The 12,323-nt window shown below is 34.9% G+C and overlaps 2 protein-coding genes across 2 annotated transcripts; one reads left to right on the forward strand and one right to left on the reverse strand.

The window, feature by feature from the left end:
• Positions 1-584: 584 nt before the first annotated feature.
• LOC127120863 (uncharacterized) lies at positions 585-3,247 on the forward strand. The gene is made up of 5 exons (XM_051051443.1): positions 585-1,094; positions 1,175-1,254; positions 2,191-2,266; positions 2,534-2,656; positions 2,780-3,247. Exons 1-5 carry the CDS (start codon positions 603-605, stop codon positions 2,918-2,920), a joined length of 912 nt encoding a protein of 303 aa, XP_050907400.1. The 5' UTR covers positions 585-602; the 3' UTR covers positions 2,921-3,247.
• A 1,192-nt stretch (positions 3,248-4,439) lies between these two features.
• On the reverse strand, positions 4,440-8,092 carry LOC127120865 (late embryogenesis abundant protein At5g17165). The gene is made up of 2 exons (XM_051051444.1): positions 7,797-8,092; positions 4,440-5,037 (listed from the first exon to the last, which is right to left on the reverse strand). Exons 1-2 carry the CDS (start codon positions 7,901-7,903, stop codon positions 4,749-4,751), a joined length of 396 nt encoding a protein of 131 aa, XP_050907401.1. The 5' UTR covers positions 7,904-8,092; the 3' UTR covers positions 4,440-4,748.
• Positions 8,093-12,323: the final 4,231 nt, after the last annotated feature.

Genomic DNA, 12,323 nt, shown 5'->3' on the forward strand with positions numbered 1-12,323 from the left:
AATATGAAAAAAAAAAAGAAAAAAAAAAGCTAACTTGGTCATACACGTCATAAAAATAAAATAAAAAAATAAACAGTCTTGTCAAAAGTTATGATGATTGTGTATTCTTATGTATCGTAATTTTTCTGTGCTGCGAATATTCTAGACGAATTATAATTCTCTTTAAATTGATGACCGAGGACTATTATGATTGACTTGGAATATATATATATATATATATATATATATATATATATATATATATATATATATATATATATATATATATATATATATATATATAAAGTTTAACATAATGTAACATATAAAAAATGGAAATTTTTGGTGTGACTAAAGTCACATTTAGCTTAAATGTGGATCCGTCCATACGTATAAATAATTTTAATTTTTATATTTAACATGATATATGATATGATAAAAAAAAATTACACTGTTATGAATCACCCATTTTCTTATTAAAAAAATTGTGTGAGTTGAAGTCTGAATTTTAAAATAATTGAAAATGAGGGTGGAAAAAGTTAAGTTATAAAAAAAAAAGTAAAACTGTTATTGTTTGCCTTAGGCAGAGTAAGGATTAAATTCTCTTCTTTCTTCGTATCCGTATGATACATGTGGTATACAGTACACTGTATACAACTAATCGTATATCTGTATTCTACATTTGGTTCCCGAGAACAAATTTTCGGTGCCGTTTGTCTCTCCCTATTTTGACTCTCTTCAATGAAATTGAACTCAACTCAGATACAATAATCATCACCATGAATACAGTTCCTTCTTCTACTATGATCCTTCTTCATTCACGCTTTTGTTTCAAATTCAATAAACCATTTCTTAACAATTCACATCACTCCTTCCAAATTCTTGAACTCAAACGCAACTTCAAATCCAAAAGCGATTATAGAAAAAGTTGCTGCAAAGCGGTCTTCTCCGACGACGCTCCTTTCGCCGCCGCAATCGGCGCTTGTATGCTCACTTCTTTGGTTTTTCCGATACCTGTTGCCACTGAAGAAGAGGAAGAATCTGCTATCACTTCAACGGATACTAGATTGGCAGTTATGGGAATAATGAGTTTCATTCCGTACTTCAATTGGCTCGTAAGTAAATTCCCTTTCGCAATTTCTCGTTCTCGTTTAACCATTCTCTTGCTGAAATTGATTTGATTAATTGATTATAGAGTTGGATTTTTGCGTGGATTGATACTGGAAATCGACGTTATGCTATTTACTCGCTTGTTTATTTGGCTCCTTATCTCAGGTATTTGCATTTCTTGTTCAGTTTGTTCAGTTTCTCTTCTATTTGAGTTGTTTCTATAATATTGTTTGTGATTTGAGTTAGTTGCACTTTTATTGTTATTACATGCTGATTTGAACTTGTGATTTGATTTCATTACTGTTGTGTTCTGTTTGTGTTGGTATCAGAAACTGAATTTGTCTTCTTATTTGGTTCATGAATCCTTTTTAACATGAGATGCAAACTTGTATTTGTTGATGGAAATAGATTATATCTGCAGTCACTTTCGACTCCAGTCACTAAGACAAAACTAACCAAACAAGAGGGAGTGGCTGATAATGGCTTAAAAGCCTTTATGCAGGACTCTGTAATCTTGATTTGACAATTATGTTGTGAGCCGTAATGAATTGTGCATATACCCCTTTTCTATGTGACTGTAAGATTTTTTTTACTGCATATAGTCTCTCTGAGCTGTTCATTTATGTGCGAAAGAAGCCATTTGCGAGTTTTATGTTGCTACATTCCATATAAGTTCAAATTTTTAATCATGTTCCTTCACCGAGTGGTTGACAGACCCTTTCCTGTGTCTAAACCATTAGTTGCTTGAGGGTTTAGCTTCCCAAATTAGGGCTGCTATTTTTCTGGGAGGCAAGTTTGTACCTCTTTTTTCTTCTTTCAGGTTGTCGCCGCTTCCGGTCTCAGGTCTTTTTCTAAGGGTAGAGTAGGGTAGGGTACGTTTTTTTTGGCTCTGTTGTTGCCCGGGTTTTGTCAGTTGGGCGGCTTTTGTGTTTTTACCGCATTGGGTTGGGTTTTAGAGCACACCTGGTGCTTTATGTTACCCTTTTGATTTAGGGATATGTTAAGCTTCTTCTTGCTTTTACCCAAACAGCATTTTAATTTAATATATGTTAATAAATGGGTTGTATTTTAGTATGATGGGATTTATTGATTCGTTGTCAGGTCAAATCTATCAATTTCGCCCGAGGAAAGCTGGCTGCCTATTGCTAGCATTCTCTTCTGCATTGTTCACATTCAGGTTTAAGCTTAGCTTAGCTTATCCCACTGCTTTTATTGTTGTTACATTTTCCTTACTATGCTCATTTGCAACTATTGTTTTTCGATTTTTGAACTTTGATTAGCAAATATATTGCTTATCTGACAAAAAACAAAGACTTTCCAATTGCTTGATCATGAGGCTTGAAAATATCAAGTGTCATGCTGTTTGTCGAAGACAAATCCTTTTGAAGTGACACTTTTTATTGTGTTTGAACTTTTGGTAATGATAGATTAACTTACATTGCAGCTGGAAGCAAGCATAAAAAACGGAGATATCCAAGGGTTTCAACTATTTAGTAATATTATGGATCAGCAATCATCTGGTACAAAGAAGAAAGGCCGTTTGAATCGGTATCAAGATATGTCTAAGGTACTTTCCTCACCGCTAAAATAAAGCCGTGCATTATGTCCTAATGTAAATTAATATGTGTATTTCTGTTGAAAAGTTATATTTATGGATCTCAATTCTCAAATGTTGTAAATTGTGATTTAGGGAAGCAAGAATGAAAAGAAAAACCTACCATCTGCCGAATCAAGAGACATCGGGGGTTGGGAAGATTCTGAGAGGCCTTTAGAATACAAGCAACGCTTGAATGACAGCATAGACGACGACGAAAAGAGGAGCAAGCACTAAACTAGAAGATACATGCATTTTCAGATCATCAAACATCAACTGAAGATGAAAATTCACACAAGTTTCATGCCTGATGTTAGTACTGCATGTAAAGCCGTTCGGTTAGTTTTTAATAAAGTATAGGTCTTTATCTGAATGTTGTTATGTTATGATCATAGGTTCTTTTCACGGTTGCCTTATAGTTAATCAGTTTTGTTGAACTAGTCAGTGGAAGAGCTTCACTAGTTATTTTGCTGAGCCCAAAGTCAATAAGTGATTATGTAGGATTGAAATTAGAAACCGCTGAAACACAAGGTATATGGTATTGTTAATGTTGGTTCATTTAAATTATGCCTGTGTTATAATCAACTCATTCAATCACCTTCGTCATCACCTACCAACAGACAACACTGTTAGACCGACCATTTAGTTGCTTCCACACCTTTTTGATCACCTCCCTTAAATGGTGATAGCTCAAGTGGCTTTGACAGGCTTCAACGGGGCCCATTAGCACCATCAAGAAGCTCAAGGAGACACGCCTCACCCCTGTAAGGGGCTAAGATACACTTTGCTAACAATTATGTGACTTTTCTCTTTTATTGAGATTTGTGTTGAAGTGAGTGTTTCATAAGATCATACTTTAAAGGGTAGAGAAAGTTTCGGTCAACACAATGCTAGAGAAAGTTTCTCTGAATATATATTACTAGTTCTTTAGCCAACTTTTTGGAATTTTGAAGAAGGATAAGAATTAAGGTAAACAGAACAAAAATGAATGAATCAAATCAATTATACCACCAAGTGAAATGTGCTTTCCTTTCCAACTAGACAACCTCCTCATATTTGTCAACATTGGTTTTCAAGTAAAAAGTTTCTATGGATTCCCCCCCACCGAAATTTCCAGAAATGATCCAATGCTACATATATTTGATCCATGGTTTTCAATTTTTTTCTTCCAGATCTTATTTTTTCCATAGCATACAATATAAATATTAAAAATTAATAAAAATAATTTAGTCTCAACTATTTTATTCATAGAACCCCAAAAACGTGAAATGTTACTTAACCGATGGTCTCTAGTTTAAACTAAAATCAACAATATTATATAGCATTAAAAATTCAGAGATTTGACAAATATAATTCTTAGTCTTCAAAAATAAGTTCCACATATATTAGCCCAATTCTGGAAAATAATTTTTAGAAAATTAACAATTTCTTAAAAATAATTCTAAGTCACGATGTATTGTTCCGATTATGCATTTTTATATAAATATTTATTATAAAATACATTCGCTACCACATTTAAACCATTTGAAAAACTCCAAAATGGTGTTGGTGGTATAGTATTAGATTATAAAATATATAAGTGCGTAATACTGACACTTGTAGATTTTAGTTTTGGGTAAAGAAAGTTCTGTGAGTTTGAATAGTTTACAACTGCACGATGCAACGACAGATTGGGTTAAGGGTACAATAACCATAGTGTTGGGATTCTCACTATTGTATGTTACCAATAAGAAGAAAATTTTAAGCGACCACACCATAAGCACAACATTTACCATAGGTCTAACATTAAAGCTGCATAAAAGCAAAAGCAAAAACAAGCTTACATGCATATGAACGCAGTTCATGTCTAGCTATGTACTAGTATAATAAAAGGTGTCTTAGGTCCAAACTCTTGAAAGAGCATCAACCTGCAGTGCAGTCTTTGCACACTGACACTATGAAGTTCAGCACAAAAATACACAAGCTAGAATAACCACACACTTGGCCGGTAACAAGTACTGCCCTGCCCTTATTTATTAGTGTATAGACACACGCATATACATATATTATCTTCTAAAGGCAAGTATTAAGGATGGGAGTGGGGCTTCTCCAAGTCCTCAAGGCTGATGGGGCGAAACCAAGCCTTCTCCTCAAGCACTGAGCCTCCTGCAGCAACGGCAGCAGTTGCATCCGCAGTGGAGGCTGAATGGAAGCCAGCAGTGACTTGCTCGCCTGGGGGCCCAAATACACCAGTCTGTGGGTGTGGAGCCCAGTATTTGGTGGATTGAGTTGCCTGGATCACATCATCAGGGACTGGCCCGGAGTGACTGTGATCATCAACGTTCTTGTCGTACAATGAACTGTATGCTGCCCTCCTGTATTCCAGTCAAATAAAAGGAACATAACTAATTAGATATTAATTGCCATAGACTAAATTGTAGTATCATTGAAACATTTTTAGAGTTCTGTAAAAAACTACTCCATCTTTCCCAATTTTGTTAAGATATACTCTCCTTTCCTGGGTGACTAAGAGATCAAATCATAAACAATAGCGACTGGATATGAATGAGTGATCCACATGGATGGTTAGTTGTCAAAGCAAAGATTAGTGATCCACATGGATGGTTAGTTGTCAAAGCAAAGATTAGTGATCACGTGATGGATATATTCGACTTTAGTGCGGTTTGAACTACCAACCGATCCACCTACTTTTTGTAATTTATGTATTATTATGCCCACATTTTCCACGCCCTCATCTTCTGGGTCGTAACCAAAAATATAAAATACTAGTGGTATATTTCATATAAAGTTTTTAAACAAATAAATCTATCTAAATATTTCTCCGGAATTTTTTATATTATAAAATATACAATTTTGTATATTATACCAATTTTTAAAAACAAACTCACTTAAAAAAAATCTTAATAAAATAAGGATAAGTCAAATTTAGCTCCCATGCCCTAAATTGACATTATGCACACAGATGTACCTATAAGAAAAGATAACATAGACATATGCGTCTTAAACGAGACCTTATCTATATGTGCGCAACTTACTAGAAAATAACGGACAAAATTTAGACCGCTACACTATAGCACATTGACCACACTATGCCTACTGGACAACCCCATCGTGACGACCTTATCCCCACCGCCCATATATATTATCACTGAAACTAGAAAAAAAATATTTAAAATAGTTTACAGCCATAACATAATTGTTATTTAAGTATATGAATTTTCACTAAGAGTTTCTAACTTGGACAGGTTGTTATGCACCGAAAAAATACATATAGAACTTAATAGATAATAAATGATAAAACTTTTTAGAATACAGTACCATGCGAGGGTAATAAAAAGTCCTGTATTACTTAAAGAAATAATAAATCCAAAAAAGAAGATGAAATAATAGTATAATTTTATGGAAAGCATGGAACACGCGTTGTATATGCAAACAAACAAAAACGTATACTAACTCTCCTGTTATTCGATCCATGTGCATAAGTGATTTTAATTTTAATACTATATCCTAATAATTCACTTATTCCATGCACATTGGCAAACAATGTATATGGCACTATTGACGAACATAATGCCTCTATTAAAGTTAGGCATTCAAACATTAATTGATCAATTTTAAAACACATATACCAGAAGAATAAGTATCAATTTTAAAACACATAAGCCATTCATAAACATAAAATGTTTATAAGTAAATAATATGCATAAACAAGATAGCAACAAAGGAAATATCTTGGACCCACAAAGCATAGATCTTATCCCTAATTTACACGTTGACAAAACTCTCGATACAAGCCAAATAAATAGGAAAAGAGCGGCTATTTCGTATTGGTTAACCAAAAGATTTTTGTTGACTAAGGAAAACCCAAAAATTGACGTTTATCTTTGTTAACTAAACCGACTACAAATAAAATAATGCCAGTAAATATTTTTTTAAGAAATTATTATTGATAAACCAAAATATTTTTTAAGAAATTGAAGCTATCTTCAGATCTATCAGAAAAAGTTGAATTTAACTTAATTTAATACGCCAAGCTTTTTTTAATTATATTTAAAATAGTAATAAGAAAAGCATTGCCTTGAGTACAATACAACAAGTTGAGAGGGTACAAATCTGGGGACATAAATATTGAAAGGGACATGGTAGTGGGTTGAGGAGGTGGATGGATGAGTAGCAAAAAAGATACCCTAATCGCTCTCTTTCCTCTCCGACAAAGGAAGGTTGTAGGGACGATATTTGCCGTTGTCAAATCAAACTTTGGCGTATATTATCGTAAAGATAAAAAGCAATCAATGAACTCAACATGCCTTAATTTTTATTATTACTTTTTCATTTTACATTTTGCTTAATCCAAATGATGACAACAAGTTATTGGAAAATTTTCATAACCATACACAGACGGCACTGGAGAATGAAGTTAATTCCTATGCAGGAAACTCCAAGTTTGAAGGAAATTAACATTAATTATTCATAAAAAGTGAAATGGATCCAAAATCAGAAAGGCAATGCTACACTAGTTCATGATGTCAGCAAAGAAAAGTTAAAGAGGAATCAGATAAAGCTTAGGATAAAAAGATTGCAGATAAAGAAGAAAAAATTCAGTGGAAGAAATCCAGTGAAACGAAAAACAAATTAACAGAATCTTGTTTTCAACGTTCAACCTAAGCCTAATTTTTTTCCAGCAAAAAAAATAAAAATAAATATAAAGATTAACTCAAAATTAAAAGAATATTTCTAGAAATTCTATAATCCACGACTCAATTTCACTGCTCGGAAAAATTTCCCCGTAGAAATCAACAAAAATCGAAATATTAAAACAACGATAATGATCTCCGAAAATCATAACCTACTCGCAAATCGCAATAAATAATCAACCGTACGAAAACAAACAACTCCAAATATGAAAAATCTCGAGTAGTTACAATTACAAACCGAACAGATCACAAAACTTGTTCATAAATTAGCAAAACAGAACTTAGAGTTCAATTAATAGTACTACTTATTATAGTATAAATCAAGTAAAATAAGAGAAATCAAACAAATAAAATTTACAAAAACAGAGTAAAGTACTAAAACTGAAGAACAAAAATGAAACGATGATGAAAAATTATACCTAGATGCGATTGGTAGAGGAGAAGGTGCAGAGTTGGAGTTCCAGATCTGGTTGAAAACTCGCTTCCCGAAGCCAGTGATCGATCGGCTACTCGAATTGGCTGCCATACAATGCAACAAACAAAGAGAGTAAAAAAGGAGTAGTAGCTGAAATGAAAATGTGATTTGTTGTTGTTGTTGGTGAGTGGTTTGTGAAATGGATATATATTTATACACAAAAATAGGAAGAGTGGAAAGGTAGAGACACTTCTATCTTTGAAATAGTGAAATGGAAAGATGCTGTGAAATTCTCCGTTTGGTTTTCTTCGTACCTAACACGTAGTACGATTAGAGAAACTAACAGTCGTCGCTAACGTTGCGTTTATTTGTTGACGGACTCCGTTAGTTATAATAACAGATAGATAATCCATAATCTGCCAATGGTTTTCTTGGGTAATGTAATTACAAGTACTTTTTAAACTCAACTAATTCCGTCTCTTGAATTAATGGATAATTGACCAATTAGGGTGGATAAAAATATTTTCTAATTTAATTTAAACCATTTTACATCGATTTTTTTTCTAATAATTTGATTTATATATACAAAATATCATTTATTGAATTGTACTCAATTATAAGATATGTACAAAATTTAATTTAAAGGATATTCAATTACTAAAATGATAAAAGATAATAAATAATTACGACAATTAAAGAAAGAAGGTGTTAGATGCAATAAGAATTCAATAGAAAACAATTAATAGCACCGAGAATGACTTTATTTCTTGAAAAATGTTGTGAAATAAATAGGAAAGAAAATAAACATGCAGTAACAAACTACACCCCACTTATAGCTAGAAATAAGGAAACAAACTTGACTCAATCAATTCAACAAACTATCCTAAAAACTAGGACTCTTATTTGACTAAAGACTTATCATTTCTTCCCTTGAACTAGACCGCATTTGCAGCTAGTTAACATGTGATAGTTCACGCATTCCAAGCCTCCTTCTTAGCTCCCGAAATAGCTACAATTTGAGCAGTTTGGTGAAAATTTCGGTTATCTGCTGCCTTGTACCACAAAACTAAAGCTGCAAAACTCCATCATTCACTAACTCTCGTAAGAAATGGTAGCGCACATCAATGTGCTTGCTTCTGCCGTGCATCACCGGATTCCTCGCCAACTTAATTGTTGAGCTATTGTCACAAAAGATGACAGTACTCTCACTGCCTATGTAGTCAATCTTCTTTAGCACCCGTTGCATCCATATTGCTTGACAACTACTTCCTGCAGCTGCAATGCATTCAACTTCGGTTGTGCTTAGTGTTACGATCAATTGCTTTCGAGAAGACCAAGTCACAACTGTTCCACTTAGCATAAAAACGTAGCCTGAGGTGCTTGTTCTATCTTCCACTGATCCGACATAATCGCTGTCAGTAAAACCAATCAACTCATGACTTCCTTCCCTTCTGTAAAGAATGCCAAACATTGTTGTACCTTGCAAGTAACGTAGAATTCTCTTGGCTGACGAATGATGAACTTCTGTAGGCCTTGACATATACCTACTTAATAAGCTTACTGAATACATTATATCCGGTCTCGTAGTGGTCAAGTACATCATGCTCCCAATCAACTGCTTGAAGAATGAACCATCCATCTCAATACCATTTTCATCTTTGGAGATTTTGAATCCTAGAACCATTGGATTTTCAACGGAATTGCTATGCTCCATTCCAAAACGCCTCAACACTTCTATCACGTACTTCGCCTGACTGATGAATATACCACCATCAAACTGAACTACCTCAATACCAAGAAAATACTTCATCTTACCCAAGTTCGTCATATCAAATTCCTTCATCATGGACTCTTTGAATTCAACCATCATATTCTCATCATCTCCTATATAAATTAAATCATCAACATACAAGATAATGATTAAATGTTTACCTTGTTTGTTGACTTTGGTAAACAAAGTTTGCTCGCTGTCCTCCTTCCCAAAACCTTCCTTTCTGAAATATGATTCAATCCGACTGAACCATACTCGTGGTGCCTGCTTGAGTCCGCACAAAGCTTTGTTGAGCTTGTACACCTTATGTTCCTCATTCTTTATTTCATAACCTCTTGTCTACTCCACGTACACATTCTCAGTTAACTTCCCGTGAAGGAAAACTGATTTCACGTCCAACTGATATGCCTTTGATTCTTCGGTTACCCCTAAAAGAACACAACAATGGCTTTTATCCTCAAGCTTTGTTCTCCAAGCATCTGGTACATGAGCATGTGCTATACAACCAAAGACTCTCAAGTGCTCGACTGAAGGTTTCACCCCACACCAAGCTTCTTCTGGCGTCATTTCTTTCACCGATGATGTAGGGCATCTATTAAGAACATAAAATGCCCAATTCACTGCTTTTGCCTAGAGTTTTCTTGGAACATTCTTCTCAACCAATAAGCTCCTCACCATATTCATCACGATCCTGTTTTTCCGCTCAACAACTCCATTCTGCTGCGGTGTATATGCAGTAGTTAATTACCTCTTAATCCCATTCATTTCACAATATTCTTTGAACTCATTTGATGTGAATTCACCCCCACGATCTGTTCTGAGACATTTAATGGGCAAACCAGTTTATTTTTTGACAAGAGCTTTAAATAACTTAAAGTAAGTGAATGGATTCGACTTAAAAGCAAGAAAATACACCCATGCCTTCCTACTATAGTCATTAATGAAGCAAATAAAATACCTCTTGGTGCCCTTTGAAACTGGAGATATTGGGCCGCAAATATCAGCGTGAACGAGCTCCAACTTTGATGATGACCGAATCTTCGATGCTATAAATGAGCCACATCTTGAGTGATTACTTGAAGACACTCTTCATCTCTTTCCTGTTTGACTGATCGAGTGTTCGATAGCAACACAAACATTTGATTGGCAGCCATGGTGGTTTTGAAAATCAATCCCTTTGTGTGATAAATCTTGCATATATTTGACTGCATCAGTAGAGCCAAACCCCTTTCTTGCAGCTGCCTAACAATGAAAAGGTTATTCTTCAACCCCGGTACATAATACACATCCCGTATAAGGTGATTCACTCCTTTTACGGTCAATCGAACACTCCCCTTTCCAACAACATGCATGCTTCCATAATTCCCCAATCTTACCACCTTGTTGAACCCCTTTTCTAAATCACAGAAGAGAGATGAATCACCACACATGTGATTGCTACATCCAGAGTCAATAAACCATACATCGTCTCGATCACCTCCAAGCGTATCGGTATATGTCATTAGCACCATCTCTTCCGACTCATCCAAATTTGCATAATTTGCTTGGCACTCATACTGAAAGTGTCCAAGCTTATGACATTTATAACACTCAACCGTATCTTTGCTCTAGTGTAGGCGACCCCTGCCTCTACCTTGTCCTCGGCTTCCTTTGAAAGCAACTTTTCCTCGTCCTCTTCCACCATAGCCTTCATGTGTCACTTTCAAAGCATGTTCTTCTCCTCCATCTCCTTTGAATTTTTGCTAATGAACGAGAAGAGAACTTTGCAAGGCATCCACAGAGAGTTGATCTATGTCATTGGCTTCCTCAATGGAACAAACAATGTAGTTCCTTTTATCAGTAAATGTTCTCAAAATCTTCTCAACGATCTTGACATCACTCACATCTTCCCCATAATTCCTCATGTCATTTGCAACTGTCATTACTCGACCAAAGTAATCATTTATCGATTCTCCCTGCTTCATTGCCAGAACCTTAAAGTCCCCGCATAGATGATTGAGCTGAGCTCTCTTCACTCGAACATTACCTTGACACTTCATCTTCATGGAATCCCATAGCTGTTTGGATGTCTCCTTCTGCGTAATCGTCTTCAGAATTGACTTGTCAAGTGACTGAAATAAGTAATTCTTAGCTTTCAAATCCTTCAGCTTCATCTCCTTTAGGTTCTGTTTTTGCGTCGGCGTCATCCCATCCATACTCGTAAGCTGGTTGTAGCCCGATTCGACAACAACCCAGTACTCCTTGGATCGGAGAAGATTCTCCATGATCATGCTCCAATGATCGTAGTCACCGTCGAACTTTGGAATGGACGCTGAAACAAAGTTTGTTTCTGAACCCATCTTTCTCAAGTCACGCTCTGATGCCAGATTGTTAGATGCAATAAGAATTCAATAGAAAACAACTAACAGTACTGTGAATGACTTGTTTATTCCCTGTGAAATGCTGTAAAATAAATAGGGAACAAAATGAACGTGTAGTAACAAACTACAACCCACTTCTAGCTAGAAATAAGGAAACAAACTTGACTAAATCAATTCAACAAACTATCCTAAAAACTAGAACTCTTATTTGACTAAAGACTTATCAGAATGTACACACTTACGATAACAAAAAGATTTTTTTTGACTAAGAAGTCTCAATCTATAGTCTTTTTAGACTTAGAAAAGGAAGAATATTCTCTAGACAAAATGTTATAGCAACGATGCTCTGACCAATTCATAATCATCAGTGAAACCATCAAAAATTAAATAAGTCGAATAT

The sequence above is a fragment of the Lathyrus oleraceus genome, chromosome 2 (assembly GCF_024323335.1).
Source record: "Lathyrus oleraceus cultivar Zhongwan6 chromosome 2, CAAS_Psat_ZW6_1.0, whole genome shotgun sequence".
NCBI lineage: Eukaryota > Viridiplantae > Streptophyta > Magnoliopsida > Fabales > Fabaceae > Lathyrus > Lathyrus oleraceus.

Excerpts from the sequence above, each read along its gene's own strand:
- LOC127120863 (XM_051051443.1), top strand. The coding sequence starts at position 603 with ATGATACATGTGGTATACAGTACACTGTATACAACTAATCGTATATCT. Across the intron at positions 1,095-1,174 it reads TTCCGTACTTCAATTGGCTC|AGTTGGATTTTTGCGTGGAT; the intron begins GTAAGTAAATTC and ends AATTGATTATAG. Across the intron at positions 1,255-2,190 it reads TATTTGGCTCCTTATCTCAG|GTCAAATCTATCAATTTCGC; the intron begins GTATTTGCATTT and ends ATTCGTTGTCAG.
- LOC127120865 (XM_051051444.1), bottom strand. The coding sequence starts at position 7,903 with ATGGCAGCCAATTCGAGTAGCCGATCGATCACTGGCTTCGGGAAGCGA. Across the intron at positions 5,038-7,796 it reads CCTCTACCAATCGCATCTAG|GAGGGCAGCATACAGTTCAT; the intron begins GTATAATTTTTC and ends ACTGGAATACAG.